Source organism: Cyclopterus lumpus, chromosome 6, assembly GCF_009769545.1.
Source record: "Cyclopterus lumpus isolate fCycLum1 chromosome 6, fCycLum1.pri, whole genome shotgun sequence".
Lineage (NCBI taxonomy): Eukaryota > Metazoa > Chordata > Actinopteri > Perciformes > Cyclopteridae > Cyclopterus > Cyclopterus lumpus.
This window is the reverse complement of record NC_046971.1, coordinates 9,229,399-9,253,958: the sequence shown is the minus strand read 5'-3', so window position 1 is coordinate 9,253,958 and position 24,560 is coordinate 9,229,399. Positions and strand designations below refer to the sequence as shown.

Below are 24,560 nucleotides of genomic sequence, written 5' to 3'. Positions count from 1 at the left end.
TACATGTTGGATCCCATGGGTCTCTGGCCACAAACACTTGTGGCAAGGATTAAATAGAACGATGCAGCACGTCGTAAAAGCAACAATGACATTTATAAAATAGAGTCAATGCCACAGTCAAATAGGGACACTATTGCTGCATCACCTTGCTATCATTACAACCTGTATCTAACCTCAAATAAAAACAAGTTTTATCGGCATGCTGTTGTTCTCCATCAGTACGTTTTGTGAACGGGATCCGAGTGGCAGGTGTCAGGGTTAGGCTCCTTGCTAAAACATTGAGAGAGAAAACAAACACTCAGAAAGACTGAGAAAAAGGGAGGGGGGGGGGGGGGGGGGGGGGGGGACGACATCTCATCACAAGTTATCAGCCATCACCGTATGCCTGCTCCCTACGTTCGGTTCCCTTCTCCCACTTGCCTGATTAATATTTCAGTGAGGAACAGTCAGCTCTGCATGTGCTCATTCAAACGCAATCTGATTTAAAAAAAAAAAAAAAAAAAAAGAATTGTTTGAATCTTGATATTTGAGTCCTCCAGACATTACCGTCAGTCTGCAACTGCACAGCTAAACATGTCTGAATATAGATAGACGTGTTTGTGTGTCTCTTGGCATGATCCTGCATCTGTGCAGCTGTGTCTTGGTATTCACATCATTGTGCACCGTCTATACGAGTGTGCAAATACATGCGAGGCAGGAATATAATACACGATATGCAAAAGGAGGGGGAATCTCTCAGGGGAGCCAGTCGCGTCTCGGTGGAGCTGCGGGAGCTCACGTGATCTAGATTCATGGAAGCATAAGCAGCAAATGCACAAGGGAGTGATGAAACAATTAGCAGCACATTGTGGCTTTTAAAAAAAAAAAAAAAGGAATCCATAGGATTGATGAAAGCATCTGGGGTTGAGCGGCATATTATCCATTTGAATGATGATCTGACACACGTGCTACATTTATGACCGAGATGATTGCCACGCGAATGCACGGGCCATTTGCCTTTGTAAACAATCACTGCCCATATTGAATAAAAATGACACAAGAATAAAATCATGTGACTTGATCTGACCTTTGAGCGGTGCACTTCGCCATCATCATCCTCGCCGCCGACTCCAAGAATCTTCCGGCTCTTCAGGCGGCTTATCAGGTCTGTCTGACTGTGCTTCTTCATCAGAGGAGGGTGAGGTTTAGACGACATGGCGCACGCACACCTGTCAAAGTGGAAGGGGAGATACTGTTGATCAGGAGGAACACATGCTCGTATTGTTGGATGAAATGAGTGAATGAAAGAATATAAAGTGAACAAATGTATATATAAATTGTTTATAAAAAATAAAAATCAGTGGAGCTTTCCCTCTATTATCTCTCTACAGCACAGGCAGCAATAGGTATCTACCGGCATACCAATAATCCCCTTGAGGACTTGAGTTATGCAACACAATTACATAACACGAGTCAAGCAAATCCAGGCAACCCATAAAGCCTTCCTCTTAAGTCAGACTGGAGGCAGGAGCCAGACATCCTCGATCCGCCAGGAGGCCAACAGCCGGAAGTGCCCACTCAAAGAGCCAATGGATCCGATAGTCAGTCACACACGTGAATGAACTGGACTTTCATAGGCCCGGTGCCACAGTTTCCATATTGACCGGTGTTGTCAACACAACTAAATGCACTAACCTTCGGTGGACACATTTACGTCTCAATTGAAATTAATATTTGATGACCTTTATTGCAAGAATCTAATTAATTTCATTTTCTTTAATTTGGCAGCTTCGTGCTATAAGCTCTCAGCATGACTTATTTTTATCCCCATATGCTGTTGTGATTAAAGCAAACTAAAGCTACACTGCTGCACCGCCAGCTGTGTTAGTTATTCAAATATTATATTTATTATATTTCACAAGATTTAAAAATAAAGCTTTGACTATTTTTTTTGTAGAAATGGTATGAACAGAGTACAGTCCATTATCATCAACAATTTAAATTTCTGATACATTCACACAACCACTTCTTCAATGCACATAACTGTAAATGGCAGCCATGAACATGCCATTTATTTATCTGCCTTTGTTGGCTGCCGACAGCGACAGCAGGATCCGCTGCTGTGGTCCTATTGATCTGCCTTAATGAATAGTGCCTGTGGAGTCAACGGGGACAAGCAATAGTCAAATCGAGAGAGAATCAGACAACATGGTTCAACAGGAGGCAAAGAGGCATGCACACACACGCAATGGAACGACTTTTCTAAAAAAACTCCACAGGCAATTCTCTAAAGAAATACAAATTCTAATAATAAAACTAGTCTTTCAAGGAAGTGGACACCACTGAACAGAGATCATTGTCCCCATGAAAGGGGTAAACAAATAAAATAAGTAACCCATCAGTACTAACAGGAAAACGACAAAGTGCTCAGTTTTCCACCAACTAAAAAGTGTGTCATCACAGTTAGGAGGCATTAAGTAAATATAACATTAACTAATTAAAATAAATACAAAGCACTTGTTGCGTCAAGTGTCTCAAATGTAATTTGCTGCTTCTTTGTGCAATATGAAAACATTACTTGGCTAAATCATGATTTGAAAATTGGCTTAATTGATAACGTAAATAAAACTGCAGTGATAATTGAACAGCATTACATTGCTGAAACTTTGCTCTCAACTCCCATCTTTCTGTTCCAGCCAAATGCATATTAAAAGGAGGAACTAGAAATGGTGCCAATCAGAGTACATTTATGTCTATTGTACATATAGCAAGGCTTAACAACATCCCCAGTCTTGGCATGGAAACACAGGTTTGGAGCAGTCAGTGGGGGTCACACAGCATGTGTTCAGGTTTGTGCTTTCAAACCTTATACTTGGACTACCACAATGCATAATTTTTATTTTTTAAAAAGACACTGGGCTTTGCCTTTTAACAGCAAGAAGAAAGAAAGTCGAAGGAGAAATTTGGCACTCATGCAGACTTATTTCTCACAACTGGGACAGGGCATCTGTTGATAGGCTTGTGGAACAACCTTACAGGTAAAAGATTAATTAGCATTTTCTAAAGACGTTACAAAATAAAAAATAAATACATTTAAAAAGTCTGACCTCGTCTTCACATCAAATAAAACGCTCTATTATGAGTCATTAAAAGACAAACCCTCTGTGATTGGCTGTGTTATAGTGTATCCTTTTTGATGTGATTATTCATTGCCTATGCATGTATTTCTATATAAAGACTGAAGCGATAGGTTCCTCAACCCTACCGTCTACCTTCATATCCCTCCTCATTTCGTGTATACAAAAGCCACCACCTCTACAACCTCTCCTCCCAGAGAAGTAAACAAGTTAATCATTCTCCTCCCTGCTTTTGTCGCTATGTGATAGGGCTTAGTTGACACAAAACAACTATATTACTGTAAATTATGTAAAAATTAACAGCAATGACATTTTGGCCCCATGGATGTTGATCTGCTTTCACCATCTAAATCTGTGATAAAGCCGTAAATAAGACACGGCACACTGCATGCAATGGTAGATCACACATTTCTCCACACATAAAATCACATAGCATTTTAATCTCCTTAGAAGAGCTCTTTGACTTGGCAGATAATGCGGATGCAGTTGCCTAGCAACTGATGGACCAATCACTTCTTAATTATTGAAAGCACCTTTCCAATTGAAACCACCTTTGATGATGAGGTGTCTGCTGAGAGCCACCCAGTGATTCCGCTGTCATTCTCCTCGCAGATTTAAGTGGTATTTTAGGATAAATGAAAAGTCTCTGATCCGTGTTCAGTCAACTGGAGAGAAGACATGCTTTCCTAACAAGTGGCTTCTTGTCAGTATAAAAGACTTTAAGGGTGACTAGTTTATACTTTCTGGAGTTGCCCAGGGTGAGAGGCGCCGGGCGGGAGTGGGGATACTCACGAGCCCCCGGCTGAGCGCTGCTGTGTTGGAGTTTTCCCCGGGGAACGAGAGGGTCGCCTCCCTGCGCCTACGGGTTGCGGGGAGTAAGGCTCTGACTGTTGTTTGTGCTTATGCACCGAACAGCATTTCAGAGTATCCGGCCGTCTTGGAGTCGGTGGGAGGGGTCCTGGAAAGGGCGCCGCCTGCCGACTCCATAGTTCTCCTGGGAGACTTCAACGCTCACGTGGGCAATGACAGAGAAACCTGGCGGGGCGTGATTGGGAGGAACGGCTTGCCCGATCTGAACCCAAATGGTGTTTTGTTGTTGGACTTCTGTGCTAGCCACAGTTTGTCCATAACGAACACCATGTTCGAACATAAGGTGGCTCATAAGTGTACCTGGTACCAGAACACCTTAGGCCGGAGATCAATGATCGACTTTGTAATCGTATCATCTGATCTGCGGCCGTATGTCTTGGACACTCGGGTGAAGAGAGGAGCAGAGCTGTCAACTGATCACCACCTGGTGGTGAGTTGGATCAGATGGCGGGGGACTCGGCTAGAAAGACCTGGCAAGCCCAAACGTGTAGTGAGGGTGAACTGGGAACTTCTGGCAGAGGATCCTGTCCGGGAGGTCTTCAACTCCCACCTCCGGAAGAACTTCTCACAAATCTCGAGGGAGGCTGGGGACATGGAATCCGAGTGGACCTTGTTCAAAGCTTCTATTGTGGATGCGGCTGCTCGGGGCTGTGGCCGGAAGGTCATCGGTGCCTGTCGTGGCGGCAACCCGAGAACCCGGTGGTGGACACCGGGGGTGAGGGAAGCCGTCAAACTGAAGAAGGAGGCCTTTCGGGCCTGGCTGGCCCAGGGGTCTCCTGAAGCAGCTGACGGGTACCGGCGGGCCAGAAGGGCTGCAGCGGTGATGGTTGCGGAGGCTAAAACTCGGGCATGGGAGGAGTTCGGGGAGGCCATGGAGAAGGCCTTTCGGTTGGCCTCAAGGAAATTCTGGCCAACCATCCAACGGCTCAGGAAGGGAAAGCAGGGTCTACCCCAGGCTGTTCTCAGCAGGGGGGGGGGAAACTGCTGACCCGGATTGGGGACGTCGTCGGGCGGTGGAAAGAGCACTTTGAGGAACTCCTAAACCCGGCCAACATGTCCCCCGGAGAGGGGGCAGCGCCAGAAGACTTTGGGGTGGATTCACCCATATCCCTGGCAGAGGTCGCTAAGGTAGTCAAAAAGCTCCTTGGTGGCAAGGCGCCAGGGGCGGATGAGATCCGCCCTGAGATGCTGAAAGCGCTGGACATTGTTGGGCTGTCTTGGTTGACACGCCTTTTCAGTGTCGCATGGGGGTCGGGAACAGTGCCCATGGACTGGCAGACCGGGGTGGTGGTTCCCATCTTCAAGAAGGGGGACCGGGGAGTGTGCTCGAACTATCGTGGTATCACACTGCTCAGCCTCCCGGGAAAAGCTTATGCCAGGGTGCTGGAGAGGAGGCTCCGACCGCTTGTCGAACCTCAGATTCAAGACGAACAGTGCGGATTCCGTCCCGGTCGTGGAACAGTGGACCAGCTCTTTACCCTCGCAAGATTACAGGAGGGGTCCTGGGAGTTTGCCCAACCAGTTTACATGTGCTTTGTAGACCTGGAGAAGGCTTTCGACCGGGTCCCTCTGGGGTTTTTGTGGGGAGTGCTGCGGGAGTATGGGGTGCCGGACCCGTTGGCACGGGCCATCCGGTCTCTGTACGCCTGCAGTAGGCGCTGTGTTCGTCTCCTCGGTAAGTCAGATACGTTCCCGGTGGGTGTTGGCCTCCGCCAGGGATGCCCTTTATCACCGGTCCTGTTCGTGACCTTCATGGACAGGATATCTAGGCGCAGCCAGGGGGCAGAGAGGATCCGGTTCGGGAGTCTCGGGATCGCCTCTCTGCTGTTCGCGGATGATGTGGTCCTGTTTGCCTCCTCGGACCGTGACCTCCAGCATTCACTGGGGCGTTTTGCAGCCGAGTGCGAAGCGGCAGGGATGAGAGTTAGCACCTCCAAATCTGAGGCCATGGTGCTCTGCCGGAAACCGGCGGATTGCTCCCTCCAGGTGGGGGCAAACTGCCTACCCCAAGCGAAGGAGTTCAAGTATCTCGGGGTCTTGTTCACGAGTGAGGGTAAGGTGGAGCGGGAGATCGACAGGCGGATCGGTGCGGCTGCAGCAGTAAAACAGGCGCTGTACCGGTCCGTCTTGGTGAAGAGGGAGCTGAGCCGGAAGGCAAAGCTCTCCATTTACTGGTCGGTCTACGTTCCAACCCTCACCTATGGTCACGAACTCTGGGTCGTGACCGAAAGAACGAGATCTCGGGTTACAAGCGGCCGAAATGAGCTTCCTCCGTAGGGTGGCCGGGCTCAGCTTTAGAGATAGGGTAAGGAGCTCGGACATCAGGGGGCAGCTTGGAGTCGAGTCGCTGCTCCTTCGTGTCGAAAGGAGTCAGCTGAGGTGGTTCGGGCATCTAGTCAGGATGCCTCCTGGACACCTCCCATTAGAGGTTTTCCGGGCACGTCGAACTGGTAGGAGGCCCCGGGGAAGACCGAGGACACGCTGGAGGGATTATATCTCCCGGCTAGCCTTGGAACGCCTCGGGATCCCCCAGAATGAGCTGGAAAGTGTTGCGGGTGAGAGGGAGGCCTGGGTCGGCCTGCTGAACATGCTGCCACCGCGACCAGACCCCGGATAAGCGGGTGATAATGGATGGATGGATGGTTTATACTGCATGTAATCTCTCACCTTAAGAATGGCAACGTACAAAGTATACGTACAGAATTACAAAGCACTAGACGCTGTATACAGTGGTGGTTTGGTTTGTTCTTACAGACAGCTTTAACTGGCCAAGAGCTCTATTGAAAGTAATAATAATCATGCCGTCTCTCTACTGAAACATGAAACGGTGTTTTTCCCCCAGTGAGAGCTCAGTAAGGTTGTTGCTATACATTATAGAGCATAGATGTCTGGTCATCCGTGTGACGTGGGGTTTCCACTTATGTGGGTGTCTATATTAAACAAAGTCTAACAACATCCTAAATACAAATGGATGCATTCCAGTGCCTCTGTGGAATCATTTAATGAAGATAGAGTCAATTAAAATTAGTGTAAAGTATGCAGCACATTTTGTCATTACTGATGAGACGATAATTTAAGAGGCAATAATATGAAAAGTAACTAACATTTACAACTTTGCCAGAATTCAAATAATACCACCAGAAGACCTCTCAGCATCAGTGCTATGTTATTATAAATATACTTTTCTAGTAGACATGGGTCTGGAGTAACTGTTTCATGAAGCTATGCTATATTAGTTTAAACAATTTAAAAAAGATATAACTAAAAACACACAATGCAACAAAATATGAGGATGTTTCAAAAGACAATCTATAACATAAAAAAGCTATATCCGCAGAGTGCTCAAAAGCATTGCATGTGTGATATAATGCCCTCCAGGAAGCCTGAAGAAGTTACATCATGAAAGCCTGCTATTGATGCAGTCTGAAGAGATGCGGGTTATTATTGCCCCCTTTTTGTGATTGTGCTCGTCTTTGCAGAATATCAATGCATTTACTTCGCAGTTGGAGACACAAAGAGGGGAAATAGTCTTATCACAGGAGAAACTATAAATCAAGCAATTGGTGTGTGGGGAAGCAGTTAGTCCACCTGGAGGGAAGAAGGAATTATAGCCTGAGAGCACAAGCAATAAAATGAGTAAAACAATATCATCGTTGATCCTTTGTGACAGAACATTTGCAGTGGGAACTTGAAAGCTGATAAACATAGTAGGAAGGTATTGTGGGAAAGGCGCAAACCCACCGAGAGATCTTCGGTAAGAAGGACATTTTGTAAAAAATAGTTGCATCACATCAACAAAGCAGTGTGTGGGTGTAGAGGAGCAACCGTGAACAAATGTGTTACTCAAAATATGAAAATGAAAGCAGACGCTACAGCCGACTCAACACCTCCTCTTTTCTTTAATTAACACAAGGCACATTTGCCCGGTAGTCTCTGAATTCCCTCACCGCCCTGTTTTTGAGATATCTAGCAGCATCACAAAATGTCACAAAACACTTCTACCAGAATCTAGAAACGAGTGCGAGAAGTTCATGCTCAACAAAAAGCGCGTCCCTCGAGCCCACGCTTAACAAAACTGACCTTCGTAAATGTATTACCTCCCACGGTTAGTGGTAATAGTATGGATCTCCCATTTCTCTGAGGAATACTGGCGCTTCAGCATAGTATAACGTTAAGCTGAGGATCCAGTGTTCTGGGATCCGATGGGACAAAAAAAAAAGATCACGCATCATAAACCGTTATGATTACAGATGGCAAAAGTCACGCGTTTGTGTCGTCTTACTGCTGAAACAGACTACGGCTCCCGGCTGCTGCTGAAGCTGTGGAAAACTACTTTAGTAGCATTTTGACATTTAATGTGACACAATAGTCGATGGCGACCAAAAGATAAATCTCTTGGACATTTCCTCACAATCAGGTCCATTTTCCCCCTCACTTATCCAGTGACATCTCTCTACATCTACAAGAAGGAATGGCACATTCTGAAACAGACCTTCCTGGTTCCCAGACGTTGCACAATGCTGGCTTTGATGACGCTCTGACGTCACCGTGAAATTGACATTTGAGGTTAACATGCCTGCCAGTGACGAAAAGTAATCTGTACTTTAACGTGTGTTGGTTTATGGCATTTGTAACTGGAGAACTATTTGGGTGACAATTTGTAGTGGTCTTCCCAACTTAGTGTAGCTGATTATGTGTGGTGACCACATCCAATCACTGGGGAAGACTTGGGCACATGTTTTCCGTGGCCAAAATCACAGTCATGCCGAGGGAAAGAGAGTTAGGTACTGCAGGACTTCCCTTTGAAGTCTGTGAGTGCTCAGCATTTCCACAACAACCTTGGATACCTATAGTACAGTGACAAAGGGAATCACTCCCAGTGCCTCCAGGGAGTGCTTAGAAGATCTGCTTTTGGATAGATATCTACATTAGCAAGTGTGATCAGAACCAAGTGTCAACGGTCAGCCTCCACTTGTATAAAAGCTTTATGTCATTTTCTTCTTCAACGTTTTCAACCATTTCTGAACGGGTGAATAGGAGTGCAACAGTAGCAAAAAGTCCCGGTTGGGTTCATACCCCGGTTATGATATGGAACTGAAAATACAAACACCACAATACAACTTGTGCATTAGGACGACATGTAAAACATTCAAAGCACCAAGACATTTAATTATCCGGTGGTCTGCACATCAGGGCGATTCCGTCAAATGTGCTTTATTAGCATGTCGGATGAGTTTCCATTCATCTTTCCTGCAGCAGAGGAGCAACACCAACTAATCGCCTTTACACAACTTTCTCTCCATTGCTTTTGTAGCTGACCGGGACCCTGCAGGCGGATCGTCACGCTCCGGCGGCTCATTTGCACCAGACAAAGTGTGAATGACTCGCACAGCAAATCGCTTGCTGCACTAACCTCAGCATATGTTGCTGTTGGCATACGGCGTGTGGTGTGTGCGGCTAGTAGACTGATGCAATGAGTCCATTTATCCCTCACAACGGCCCAAACCCATTCTCTAAAGGCACTACACAATATCCATGCCAACAGTTTGTCATTACGCAATTAGTTGTTGCCTAAACTTTGTGCAATTGTAAATATCCATTCCACAATATTCCTCCACATTACACACACACGCACTAATGGAAGGCTTATAGTGTGTGCTGGTGGGAATAAACAGTCAATTTAGATTGTGACCTCATTACAACAGAGTCATTACAGCTCCAACCAAACACTGCTAGGGGGAGTAGATTAAAACGCCGTAAGGTGTTGACATCTGGGCTGTTATATCCTGTTGTAGCCTGACAACCCTCGTGCTGGTGTATACGAGTAGATTGTATTAGTTAGCATTTAATTGAAAAATGTACTTTACAACTCGTCGACCTGCCAGAGTGGATGAGATAACAGGATATACAATACAACGTCTGGAAATGCAACCTCAAATTCTTTTTCTCTAGGTGTGGCCTGCGTGTTCACACATTTAGTTGACCGACATCGGCACAGAGTCCAGCGATCTGCACGTTATATTGTTTAAGTAGAGAGATTGATCCTGTAGAAGTATCCCGCCATCCAGGGGTGCTGAAACCCATATAATTTTCTTCAAATCACCTAGAGTAATGGTTTCCCTGCCGAACAGATGCTGGCTCTGAGGGGGGAAATTACAAATGAGGTTTCATTGTGCGAAAGGGCAGACAGAAAACTGAACGCTCATGACAGCTAGTGATAAACAAAGGACAATGGAGAAAGCAGTGAATTCCTTTCTGGAGTCAGAACAGGCCACCAATGCATACCCTGGAAACTACTCTATACAACTCAGAGAAGATCTGTATGCACTCACTCGGTCTGAGGGGAGAACTGCTCCTCAGTCAGCTACCATCAATGGATTATTGTGTTAAATCCACCAGATGAATGCTCTTTATCTGGGGACAGTCACCGTGGAATGAACTCGTCCAAATTAATCCCTGGGATTTGGAATTTCCATGCCTAATATTTGGTTATTACATCACACTTCAGCAATGAAAACGACCCTCTTGTTGACGGACTTAGTCTAACGTGATTATGTAAGCGTTATCCTAGAGTGTTTAGTGAAGATCTTTTGGGAGTCACAATTACATACAAAAGGCAAGTATCCCAGTAGTCATTGTACCAAGATGTTAATACTACATATGTTAGGCTAAGGCTTTTAACATGCAAAACTGAAATTTAAAAAAAAAAAAAAACTGTTTATAAATATATAAATCAGAATTAGAGCTGCTGTACATTCCTTATAAAGTGAGAAACCGCTCACGAATGTACATTTCTGAACAAAAATTTCAAGCAGTCCAATGCACTCAGCTGTAGGGATTGTGGATAATGATAAAGTTCAATTTACAGCAGTCCAGCCGAGTTTGTTGAGGCGGCCCTACATCCTTCCCCCTCCGTGCACTACCACTATTCCTTTATGAATCAATTACAATAAATTACAGGACTCATTTGCAGGGCATGGTTTGAGCACTCTTAAAATGCATTACAAGTTTTCTGGAGATGTAGGTTTAAATATGCAAAATCATACATGCACACACATACATACATACATACATACATACATACATACATATATATACACACACACACACACACACACACACGAAATTGTAACATTATGTTCAACATATTAGAATCAAAGGTTTTTACAGAGGACATTTTGTGTTACTCCATAAAGCAGAAAATACTGTCCATTTTGGCCATGTTTTGAAGAAGATATATGAACAAACTCCTCCAAAAAAAAAAAAACACTCCAGAATATAGATAGGAATGAAACTATTGGTGTTCATTAAGACAATTTGTATTTTCTACTATTATTTTACGTTTAACTATGCAAATGAGGCATTACCTTACATTAATTTGTCAGATTTAGAAAAAAAAAAAAAAAGAGGAGCAAATAGACAAAGTGTAGTTTGTCACACAAATGTTTATTCGAAAGATAACATGTTATTGAAGCTCAAATAAAAAAAAGTCTAAAAATTGACGGTGCATGAACCATCATGTTTCCCTTAAGAATGCTAAAAACCCATAATGCACCAATCTGCAATCACAGGCTCACTCTAGCGTCAGTAGGAGCCCATACTTACTTCAAGTGATGTGAATATATAAATGTCCAGCCATCAAATATAATACAACCTCCACCTAGTCAGATGTAATTTCCAGAAAAGAATATATTGTCATACATTTGTGCCAATATCACCACAACAACAAACCCCTAACTTAAATGGTGTGTAACTATGACGGGTGGCTTATTTTCACCACCTGTTACATTGGTCTCATGTGGGGCACGGCGTTGAGGGTGCAGGGGGGGGGCTCCAGTAGTATGACATCACTGGAGGCCTGCCTGTGATCGTTTGGTTTTTCTATCTATGGAGCCATCTTGACACAGCAGACGCACTGTGAAGCCAGCGCAGAAGCAGCAAAGAGGTGGTGAGGTAAAGCCGAGCTGACACTTGGTGCACACGCGCAGATGGGAGGTGAACGAGCTCCTCGAAGGAGCAAAACCACCAGAGCTGAGCGGGGATGCATCACACATGAAGAAAGGACAATGGAGGTCTCGCCTGCACACGTACAGACCAACACAAGGTGACACAAAGCTTCAAAAAGGGCCTTCTAAGTGCCCTGTAAGACATCAGCCAAACAGTAATCATGACTACTTATATATCATTATTACAGCTATGCAGTGACTAACTATTTGGGTTGCTGTGGATACCTCTGCATATTATTGCACAGGCAATAGGTCTTATAAAGCAGAGGCATTGTTGTTATTGTTATGAGACATCAAATACATATTTCAAGTTGTGCCAAAGCAGTGAAAATTCATGAATGTCATGCTCATTCTAGAGGCTGTAGTGAGCGGTATAAAGAGAGATTATATGCAATGGGTATAAATTGGGTTGACAAAATAGAAACACCCGTCAGTATAACGCACATAAAGTCAACAGCATCATAAACTGCAACCTCCTAAATGACCGTAGAGAAGAATGGACTCAGTTAGGAGTCACAGGTGGCTGGAAATACCAGATGTCAAACACCTTGTTGTCCCAAGTTGTTTTCAGCCAAGACTAGTTATATGAGCATTGAGGCAGGCTTTAATGATGCAGAATAAATAGTTGTTGTGCACCCAATTATTTTCCCCAGCAAGACTTCTGGCATATTAGGGGATTTTTAAGCCCTATTCAAGGGTAGGCAGGGGCCCACACAAAAAAACCATCACAGTAAAACGGGTTGTTCTACTGCACTTTGCAGAGTAAGGCAAATTATATATTTTACTAGATATCATTGTATACTGCAACAATAAGGTTATTTTTTTTGGCTTGTGGGGAATAATAAGAATTATTACTTGCTTAAAATGTATAAAAGACACAGTGGAGCCTTTTAATGTGCCGAGACATATAACAGGATTATTATTATGGTTATGGAGTTGTTTTGGATCTACAATTAGAGTGGCTGCTTAATTTGCAACGGGTAATGATCAGTAATGACATTTTGAAGTCACCGCAGTGTTTCCCCTCCATGCATTGAACAGCACAGCTGCTAAATGAAAATAGCCTCAAATTATAAACTCGCTATCTCCACTTTAAGCAGTCAGAGCCGTGGACGAGGCAGGATATAGATAGAAAAGCAGACACCCTCCAGCAGTGAGTTATTGGTCAATAGAAATTCACAGTTGGCGGATCTGATCAAATTCATGGTTTATTCCCCGTGTCAGTGCGTCCCCAAATAGCCAGTTCAGCAATTATAACATTAGGGACATCAATTAAACTTCCCCAATTTCCTATAATTATAATAATATTTTCAATAATATTCTCCACTTACACACACTTATTTGAATGCCATTTTTGGCCAATGTTGACCTCACTGTAAATCTCTGAACACTGAGCTCGTCAGTCAATGTATATATTTTGGGATTTTTGGATGAGTTTAGTAAATTGTTTGGATAAATCTGCAGATGATGGTCATGATGAATCTGAGATTAGTTGGATGAGGGGAGGCTGGTATTTTGTCAGCTGCGTGTGAAATGTAAAAATGCCAAGCAGGAGTTATTTTATTCCATTTTGTAGGTTGCTTAATCAAGTATTTTACTTCATGTATTCCATCATTAGACAGGACGAGGTAAACAGGAGTGATAGGAAAGTATGGAAAGAGATGAGAGGAAAGAAGTCACATTTAATTAAACATAACATCTACAACAGTACAAATGGGTCTAAAGCCCTTCTCATGTCAGCAAACATGCTAAATATCTCAGATAGAAAAAAAAAAAAAAAAATGCACAGCTGCTACAAAAAAAACTGCAAAGAAGGTGGCAAATTGGTGTAAATGGTGAAATCAGAAATAGGCACTTTTCAGTTTCATAGAATATATAAATAAATATTGTTGTGTAGATCCCTGGGAAACCGCACATGTTAATTTTAAAACTAAATCATTTGGAGATCATACTCCATCAGCCTCCGGTTTTCAAGAATGAAATGCACTACAAAGAAAGCACTGCACAAACACCGTGGGGCTGCAGATGGGTAAAGTAGGTTTAGTTTGAAAGATTACTTGGTCCGGGTTTCTGATCTTAAAACCTAGACCTCAGGGTTTGATACATGTTGATACTCCAGCTCCATTAGGACTTAAACCACTACAAGTATTTTTTTTTTTAGAGCAGTCAACGTAAGCAAAACCATGTTGGTTCTCCATCAAGCTCATTATCTGCCATCTTCCTCACTTTCCTGTTTATATTCTTCTGCTTCTCTGATCTTGTCAACCATTGTGCTGAAGAACTACAAAGGAAGTGTGATAATCTGCAATTTGTGGAACTGGAGCAGACATGTTTTTGGTGTTCTGAGAAACCCACAGGGACGGGGACAATTATTTTTTATGTCAATGACTGAGTATTAAATCAGAGGAAACAGCTTTCTGGCTGCCCACCTCCTGGAGCCTTCCTGACCAAACAGGAGAAATACCTTCTCTTAATGAATTTATAAAAGTGATACAATACTTAAATACTTCAATATGTGCTACCAAGGAAAACTGTTTCCCCGTCTCTTTCACAATAAACAAATCGATGTTAATTGCAAAGATTCTTGATTGCGATCCTTACACTTTTTCCCTGCTTGCACAGCTTGTCTTTCTTGTTGAAGCACCACCTGGTTGCTAGGCAGCCCCGCAGGATGACGAAGAGGACTCAATCTGCGTCACTTTAGGATTTCGTCAGGTGGAAGTAATTGCCAAAAAGAGATCCATAAACGCCTACATGATGTCATTAATAATGCCATCTAGTGATATGTAGTTCATGTCATTAGTATTTGCATTTTGATCAGTTTTCTCACGTCCACCCCTGAACATGTGTAAGAGAGCTTGTCGTATACAGCTAATCATATGCTCCTTATTCCAGGCACGACAGTGGTAATGGATGCACACAGACGTTCACAGGGATTACACAGCAATAAGCACTTCTACTGGCTGTAAAGTGCAAATGAGTCAACAAGAGGGTTGCACGGCAACGGCAGACATCATCAACAATAGTACGCTTCAGTGCTGGTCAGGTTTAAAAAAAGAAAGAAAGTGTAATAGGCCAGAAGCACACGACACCAAGAACAACATCTTGTTGTCGCAAACTTGCCCGTTCTTCATGATAAGTGACCATGTATACACAAAGGATCTTCACTCAGGAAAAATAAATCCCTGTCGTTTGTATAAGTCATTGCTACACGATTACAATATAATCACAGAAAGAGACAGGGGAGAGGTTTTCACTTGGGCGAGCATTATTGAGCCGCCAACCGCTTTTTCCACCTGAATTAATTTAAAAGTTGTTTGTCCCAAGAGCTACACGGATTGATTATGTTGACATTTCATTTGCTGGTTGGCCAGTGTGACAAATCACCTTGTTCTACAGTTCACACTACTGGAGCAATAAAGAAAAGCTCAAACTAACAAATGGGACAATAATTAGCGTGGATGCGTTCGCTCCGTCACACTTTCCAAGCAGCGAAGCTAATAATGACTTTGGCTGGGTCAACTAATTTATCTGTGATATTATACATTTAGTTCTCAATGCTAAAAGCTTGAGAGACAGGAGGGTGTAGAATACAGAGCAATAGCCTGGAAACAAAAGAAAGCCTTTTGGCCATCACTTTGTGACGATAGCAAGTAGTGCAGCAACGCCTCACCCCGCTTCCCTTCTGCAGGCTTTATGCCTCAGCTGGTGCAGCAGGTGTGTTGTGCTGCTACTCTCTTGTGATCTACTTGGAACTTCAGTGGTTTGCTCAATGCTTGAAACCTGCTCAACTGAACCACTTTTATATCATTTTGAGCAGATATTTTTGCTTCTCCCCGCCCCCTTACTGACTCAGGACTGGCAGACACCTAATCATGACCTGTTGCTCGGTATCGGTTGAAAAGTGTTGATATTAGTGTCAAAACTATACCTGAACTTTGGTGCCGATAATGAACAAATGTTTCCATGCAAAATATGCCAACGTGCTCAATGCATTATTGTTCAATATAGAACCATGCTGAAATAGGATAGTCTTTAGATTAATTAATTAATTATTTGAGAAGTAAACCAGCCTTAGATCATGTTAAAACAGAGAACACAAACAGAAATGATAGCTACTCTATTGAATAATTTCACATTGTGTTTGTTTTCATTTAAATACTCAGGTAGATCATGATCAGGTATTTTAGACACCTTTTCTTGCCCATCCAATCATTTTTTTTACGGGCCAGTCACCAGTCTTCCACACGCTGCTCTGTTGACAGCTGTGAGTACTAATAACAGCAATTTGTTGTTTACGGTCATTATGTTTATGTTCATAATGATAACCTTTTGGGCAGGGGCTTTGGGAGGGAGGCCTGAAGGGCCGTTAGTGTTGCAGATTTGAGGACTTAGATTCAGTGACGTTTTGAGCGAGTGCTGCTTAATGAAAAGAGTTGGCGGCACTGGGCTTGGTTTTTCGGTTGGATGGTTTTAAAAGCCAAGCAAACTATTGCCAATTCCTCCCATCCCCTTCTCTCATGAGTTCTGGTCTTCAAGCTTATAGCCAACTGATGAAATTGGAATCACTGATTTAGACAGACTGTCATTGTCTCTGTGTGAGCTCAGCTCTCACACAATGACAGAAACATTCAAATCGATTCGCCCCCATCAGTAAGCAGAGCACCCTCCACAAACAGTGCAATACACACATCTGCCCATACCAACACAGGCACGTACCAGTCTTGTTGCTATTCAGACTAGGATTGGTTCTCCCAAACTGCAGACAGAGTGCAAATAATAACGGTTCTTGGTGACAGAAGATCAATAATTGCAGCATTGCGTGGTAGAGTGTCACTAAAGGTTTGACCTTATTATCGTCTCCAGAAAATACAAAGCATTCATTCTTTAAAATTGCAAAGTACATCTAAACCGCATGGCATTCAACGTTGTGAAAGTTACTCAGCCGTTGTGGTCCATGGTTTGTTGTTGGAAAGCAACATATTATGCAAATATTCATTTCCTTTGAGGAGTCATCACATCTCTTCTAGAAACGTTACGTCCTCGTTCAGGAGGTGGAATGTGACATGCATCTCACATTTTTGCCCCAAACGCATTCAAGCCATATTAGCATCCCCCCCCCCCAAAAAAAAAAAAGTCAGACAGCTTGTCACTAAGATTGTGTGCCAAGTTTGCTCAACAGCTGCAGCAATATGAAGTCCTGAAGCTAATTGGATCATTTTCACAGAGGGACACAAATGGATAAAAAGAAAGGCCACGGCAAACAAAAGTGTGGCTGAATAATGCGTTTGTGCTGATATTTTTACAGGTAAAACTGACATTTCCAACTTAGTTTTCTACCACAGGGCCGTGACTGCAAATGTCACTCTATATTGTTAACTTCTCTTCACATATGCCAAAGCCACGTCGCTTGGTAAATGTGAAAAACAGCCACGCAGCTTGCTAATCAGGTTTTTACCCAAGCACCACAAATGCCATGAGGGCTCAGCTGAGTTTACACAGAAACAAAATGAGGGAATCAACCGTAGCCAGTGGCAAAGCAATGCCTGCAAAGCATGATGAGGTAAAATGTTGCATTTGTCTCTATGGCCTCATTAGCTTCAGTTTATTCACTCAGCAAGAGCCTTTATCTATTTACAAGAACATGTTACTTTTAATTTTTTTATTTAACTTCTCTGCCTCATTAATATCAGTAATCCTGTCAGAAACAAAAATCTAAATAAAACATCCAGATGGCTTGGCAATATAGTTGTAAAACTACACCTGATATACTATTGACTTATTGCCCAGGCCTAAAGGAGTCAAATGTACAAACTGTATGTTTTGGCTTGCCGTTACATTGCCAAAAAGTAGTCATGCATAAATACATATACTCAACAGAGCAGAAAGCACCCACTACAGGTAAGTGACACATTTTGTTAAAATACAAAACGATGTGATGGATCCTGTATTCCCCCAAATGTCTGACAGCACTGTTTCCCACAGAAAACTGATTTGGTGAGCAGCGTGGTGTCTTATCTGCACGGCAGGAGGAAGGTTTATTCCCCCCCCACACACATAAGCACCTGTTTGTGACCAATTGGGCTTTCATGCGATGCGATTGATTAATAACATGCTGAGATGAATCATACAGATTTTTCACTCATTAAACAAGTGGCCTTTGTGGCTCTTCCATTATAAATTGTTTTGGGAAACCATGTAAAGTATTGCTGCAGAATGCTGAACAAACACAGCAGCTACTGAATTATTATTCAACATATTTGACAGTATACACCAACTTCTGGTTTAGTTTTTTTTGTCTGCTTCTTTGCAACCTGAGGCTTGCCTGTTTTCTTAGTCTCCTATGGCAGCACATTGATTATGTTTCAGTGTTGGACTGGCGCTCATCCAAAAGAAGCAATTTGAATATGTCTACTTAGGCTCTAGCAGGAGACATCTTTCACTATTTGCTGACATGTAGACCAAATGATTAATCAAGCAAATCATCAATATAAAATCGTAAATGAGTTGTAGCTACATTATTCAATTAATCAAATATTTCAAAGATCTAATAATATGAGATAAGACATTGCCAAAATCCATAGTTTTCTATTAGTCACAGAGAAAGTTATTTAGTGAAGCAACCTCTAGATGAACCTTAGATTATGAATATTGCAGTAAACTAGCAGTACACTCAGTTGTCAGTGAACCAAAAGTTCAGTGATGAACTACTGCTGTTTTTTGTAATCAGAGTGTGAGTGTAGCATTTTTTATTAAACAGAGCGCCTCTAGGATTAGAAGAGGAACATATCCCCAAAGGAGGCTTTAGTTTTGCGATATTCCAAGGCAGAAAAAAGCACAACCATGTTTTTTCATTACTTTGATATGTCTAGATTTTGTAATGCATTGTTGTATTATTTGGTTGATGTCTGGATCCTCCCCAAAAAAGTACAAATCTAAGCTTCTCTAAAAGGCAACAGTATCTGCCTTATCACGTCCATCTTGGGAAAACTAGACTAAAATCTCAACATTTTAGAAAATATGGCTGTGCTTTTTTGCTTAGTTCTTCTACTTGATGGGGATTAATCAACCTGTGTAGGGGCAGCTCTTTGGCAATCATTTGAAGCTAAGGAAAGATAATAACGGTGCCTCAACACTTAGTAGCTGAAATATTTCCATTTCATTCATCACACTCAGTGTCGAGTCCTCGCAGTAAAAGGTTGCCGGGAGGTCAGCGAAGCAGACATACTATGCGAGAGTTGAACAGGTTAGCCGTGATGTGAGCGCTGCTGAGGAGAACTGAAAGGTGACTTTGTCTAAATGTCAATGGGGAATTGTGAAACCATTAAAAAAAAAAAAAATGTTTAACTCAAAGTGCACGTGCACACAAACACTCACACACAATCACAATGCTCTATTGTGAGTGAGAGTACAGACTCCAAACAACCAGTCTACACAGCATATCTCTCTGGAGAGCTGATCAGCACAGTATAGTCCTCATTTTGGGTGACTGCAGGCCATTTGCCACAAAAATACCAATTCCTAAACAATAAAAAATGTAAATCAGTGAAACAATAAAATGAAAACCATTACTTACTGAAAACAGATACTATTCGATGGGCAGTTCACACCTTGCTCCTAACCCCAAGTGGCGAAGATGCAGCTGGCTCTTCCAAATGTCCTGCGGGGTCCCCTAAAATGTACCTGTCAATTGAAAATAGTAGCACATGTTTTAAAAAGAAAAAGTTCTCTTTCTTTTCTTGAAAATAACTACAGCTAATAAAAGACCAAAGTCCCATATAAGCCACAGAAATATTTTTGAGCAGACAACAGACGATGCGAGCAAGTCAAACAAAAGGTATAGCATCACACATTGCACATTACAATATGAAGTAAAGACATAATGGGAGATAATTAATCCCAAATGAGATTTTGCTCAGTTTATGCAGACCGCTGAAATGACTAGACAAATACACCGAAATTGCCCAGTGTTTTGACACCACTCGACAATTAAAATAGATTTTCTGTCTTCCACCGATGTAATCAATGACTTGAGCAGCCCATCACTGGAGGTCTGAAAGGCAACATATGGTCTTCTTAGTTTCTCTAATCTTGTCCGCTGGAAATAAACAGAGACGCATCTGCTGGGGTCTCATTATTGAAGCCTATATGGCAAAGCCAATGTCACACAAGGCAGTAGGAAATTAAAATCAAAGATGCCAGGAAGAAAGCCATCCTCATTGTCAGGGCAGTATTGCTGGTTCACAGGGCTCCCTGGATACTGACCAGAAGTCGATGAAATACGAAACCAACTATGGCTCCTACCATTTTGCTGAGGTAAAGCATATTCATATTTGATGCTATTTTAAGAATACATCTAAAAGTGACAACTACCAAGACAACACTAGAAGAGATCCACAATACAAGCTGTAATTGTAAAAGTAATTTAATAAAAAAATAAGTGATACAAAATAAAGTCTTGGAGGGAAATATCCTTTACAACCACTGTTAAGAGATGAATCACTTTGTGCTACTGTATCTGATCGTCAGGGACAAGTGCCTCAGGCAGTATAGCCTCGCACTTTCAGCAGCACATCAACATGTTATGGTTATTTTTAGCACGTACAAATGTACAATACTTAGTTTGTTGTGGACTGCATTGTGAATGGAAGAGTTAATGAATCACTGAGGGGTTAAAACAAAACCTAAAAAGGGGGTCACCATCTGCTTTGGTTAAGCAGCATGCCAAGTGTGTGTGAAGGACCTGTGGGACAGCACTCTGGGATGCCGTCTGCCTCAGTGCCTCTTCATGTAAACTACATTGAGACACACACACCATCTCCATATGCTCCTGCTAAACTCTCCAAGGATCATTTCAGCTCCACAGCCCAGCTCCATTGAGACCAGGTCAACTCTCCATCCAGTCTGGTTGTATGCACACGTGCAAAAGAGAAATGTTTGTTCACGTCACCCGTTTTCGTGGTAAATATAGACCAGCTATGTCCACCAACAGTGACCCCTGTAGTGAATCTGTGCCTTTGAATAGGAAGGTCATTATGTAATGTTGCCACTTGTAAGACAATGTGTTCCACCTCTAGGCAACACAGAACCATGCTGTTGTTCTGCATAGTGAGAACAACATGCAGCTTTAGGAGGTGGCTGAGGTGACAATATCCTGCAGTCACAAGTAAGAAAGCAGTCTTAAAGGTCATCATCATGCCAGATCTGACCTTTACCAGCGCCACTTTTGCAACCAGGAAGTACAGTTCAACTACATTAACAATGAAAATAACCAATTTTTTAACCGCTTTGGTTAAAAAAAAATTTTTAAATGCAAAAGATTATTGCTACAGCAATCTTCAACAGGCATGGCCCACGGCCCAAACCCCATTCATTTTCCACAAAGCTGAAAACTTTGTCTCCATGGGCTCAAAGAACAGAGAAGGAAACCCATTTCATCCGTCCTGTTTCCTCAGCCAATTAGAAGCCCCCGCCCGTCCACAGAGCCTGGATGACATGTTGATTCCTGATCGCAAGGCGATTAGCAGAGAGAAAAGATAAATGGTGCTACTGCTGGCATGGGAATACGGCTTGATTCATGGCAAAGACCAAATAAGATATTCAAAAGGCTTCATGCTGGGGGGTAATAATAGCGCTCATCGGTCTCCTGCTGTTTTTCCCCTTTCTCCTCATTTTGAAATACAAGGAATGTAATAGCCACATTGTCTCATCCCTCATGTTGTAGGCTTCTGTTTGACCCAAACCAGCATATTTGGATTGGCTTTGGTTGCATGTTGAAATGATTTAAGCTTTACAAACGTGGGCCCAGGCATGAGTTTGTGCAGCTCTGTCATTTTAAAAGATAAATACAACTGTTCATTGTCCGTCTGTCCTTCCTTCTACAACAGTCAACAAATTCAGTAGGCGGGGAAGAAGAAAAAAAAAAAAAATGAAGTTAAGCTTACATTTCAGTAATCCAATGAATTCTAGGACATCGGCTTGAGACTTTCCCTGCAGACTGCTCAACAGGGAGATTTATAGGTGGTTCACAACACTGACATCATGATAGTGCAGCAGCAGCAGCAGCAGCATTGTTGAGCGACACCTGGGACAAGTCTTAACACACCAAACACGAACCGCGAGACAACGCTTACACACTGTGACCCATCTCTCCTGGGAAAGACCATTACCGTTGCAGTCAGCCAGTCTCCTTTGACCATTGCGCTTATTAATCCCCATTGAAATTTGGAAAAAGCAAAAGTAGAAATTTGAACTGTGTATACCAACACAAGGCCCTGTCATATTTAGAGAAACATTACAGCACACTACGGTGCATGTCTCCTCTCTTTCTTGTGATAAACACCACCAGTTAATTTAGTGTATTTTTCTTGTGAAGGAAATCCTCAAGTGTTGCCCTAATGGGCTGAAATACACAGACAGACAGTCTGGCTCCCAGTGCCCTACCACGCTGGTTAACCCACTTTCACCTGTAAACCTCCTTTTGGAAACTTAACATTCATTCAACGGTTTTTTTTTTGTAAACATAGAAACTACAAACGTATTAATACAATAAAATCAGCTCAGCTCATTTGGATGACTTAAAAATCAGGGTAACGTTGGTAGTTACTAATGTTAACCTTTTACTGCTAAATAACTTCACAGCTACAGGGTGGAGCAGCTCAGCCGTTAACACGGTTATAGAGATACACCTTTTCTCTCTTTTTTTTTTTAAATAAATGAAGGGGCTGTAGACGGAAACGTTTTTTAACGTGACATGCCGTTGACACGAACATAAATAATGTCATGTTTTTTTCTTATTTCACAGAGCTGTCCACCGCCCTCAACTTCGCTTCTCCAGCTTTCGTAAATGTGACCGATCAATTCACACACAAACTACAACAAAGAAACTTAAAAACAACCGGATTTTTTTTTTTTTTAAAGATACATCTTCAAGAACGAAGCGCGACGTGACTTATTTTCAAGCTCACAGCTACAAAAACACAGCTTGAAACCGAATTAAAGTGACATTGTAGTTCGTGACACCGGTAGATATAATTGTAAAGCACGCAATGCGTGTGTAACTTACAGTGGACGCGGACGGGTCTCCAGAGTGTAACGTTAGCCGGTATCACAGTGACCGAGCCGCGTAGAGAGTGTGGCGTGTCTCCGAGCAGCAACCAATTTAAGGGGGCTGGACATTACCGTAACGACCGGCGCTCTCACCGCAGCGCACGTGGGATTCTATATACCGTAATACCTGAAGTGGCACGAAATCGTAAAACAAAGGCCGTTTTTTTTTTTTTAACAAAAAGACTAGATTCACGGGCAGCAATGGAAAAAGTACTCAAAAATGTTACTTGTGCAAAAGTAATACCGCTCTGCTGAAAGTACAAGTGCACTCAAAGTCCTACTGCAATAAAAAAAAAGCACTGATATTTATTAGCACCAACATATCCAAAGTATATACCACATGTAAAAGTAAATCTACTCATTATCCAGTATGGCCCAACTGTAGACTAATGTATATATTATTACTGGATTATGATTATCGATGTATTAATGTAGGCTACATTAGTTCAATGTTGCTAAAGGTGGGGCAATTTCTACTACTTTATATTCAGCCGCGTATCTTAATAATCCAGTTATATTATTAATCTGAATCTACAAAGTAACTGAAATAAAGTAGTACAAATAAATGTAGTAAAAATTTCAATATTTGATTGGAGGCCAGTGGACGAGAAGTATGAAGTAGCAATGGAAACACTTAAAGTAGCCTACAAATACCTCAAATGTGTACTTAACTACAGTAGGCTATGTAAATAAATGTACTGAGCTACATTCCACCACTGACATGTAAAGGTTCCTCACTGTCATTGTCGTATACCTATATTCACAGTAAAAACCTTGCAGTATCGTAAAATACATGACTACCTAAATACACTCCAATGAAATACAATTAAGGATCAACATGGGAAATGGTGAATGTAAGAACAGGTTACATCTTCCTTAATCACTGTCTGAAAGCACAACTTGTCCAGCATACTAAGTGACCTAAATCAAACGCACCCATGATGCACAGGTGAACAGTTGAACAGGTGAATGAGTTCTGGGAAGTTCAATGAGTGATATCCCTTCTGAACATTCCAGATGGCACCATTTACATAACTGTTGGAGGCTCCAATAACAACATACCATTATAATATATAATAACACATCAGTCAAAGGGTCCATATTTCTGCAGAAAACGGACACTTGACGAGTTGCACCAGATTAAAGTCAAATTTGAAAATGTATGTCACCAACAGAATTTTAGATTCATCCGTTATCAATACTTTTTCAGGCAATACCACCTAACTGAACCATTTTTTTATGAGGATTAACTCAAGGAACATGATGAAAAAGTATATTCTTGTGAGAAAATGAGCTGTGTATTTAACACAGTGGTTTGAGAATCATAATCTTTGTTCGATTGTGACAAAGCAACTGAGAAAAACTAGGATTCACTTCGGGCATCAATCACTTAGCAAGTTTCTTCTACTGAAAAGTAATGGCTTAAATGTGTATTCACTCCTTTTACAAAATGTATAGA

At 42.3% G+C, this 24,560-nt stretch overlaps 1 protein-coding gene across 1 annotated transcript in view; it reads right to left on the bottom strand.

The window, feature by feature from the left end:
- Positions 1 to 23,128, bottom strand: part of tp53i11b (tumor protein p53 inducible protein 11b) — a 32,891-nt gene extending 9,763 nt beyond the window's left edge. The window contains exons 1-3 of the mRNA XM_034534113.1: positions 23,058 to 23,128; positions 19,569 to 19,675; positions 1,067 to 1,208 (exon numbers count right to left, since the gene is read on the bottom strand). Of these exons, the coding sequence (XP_034390004.1) occupies positions 1,067 to 1,195 (129 nt within the window). The 5' untranslated portion in view covers positions 1,196 to 1,208; positions 19,569 to 19,675; positions 23,058 to 23,128. The remainder of the gene's footprint in view (positions 1 to 1,066; positions 1,209 to 19,568; positions 19,676 to 23,057) is intronic.
- Between the last annotated feature and the right edge of the window lie 1,432 nt (positions 23,129 to 24,560).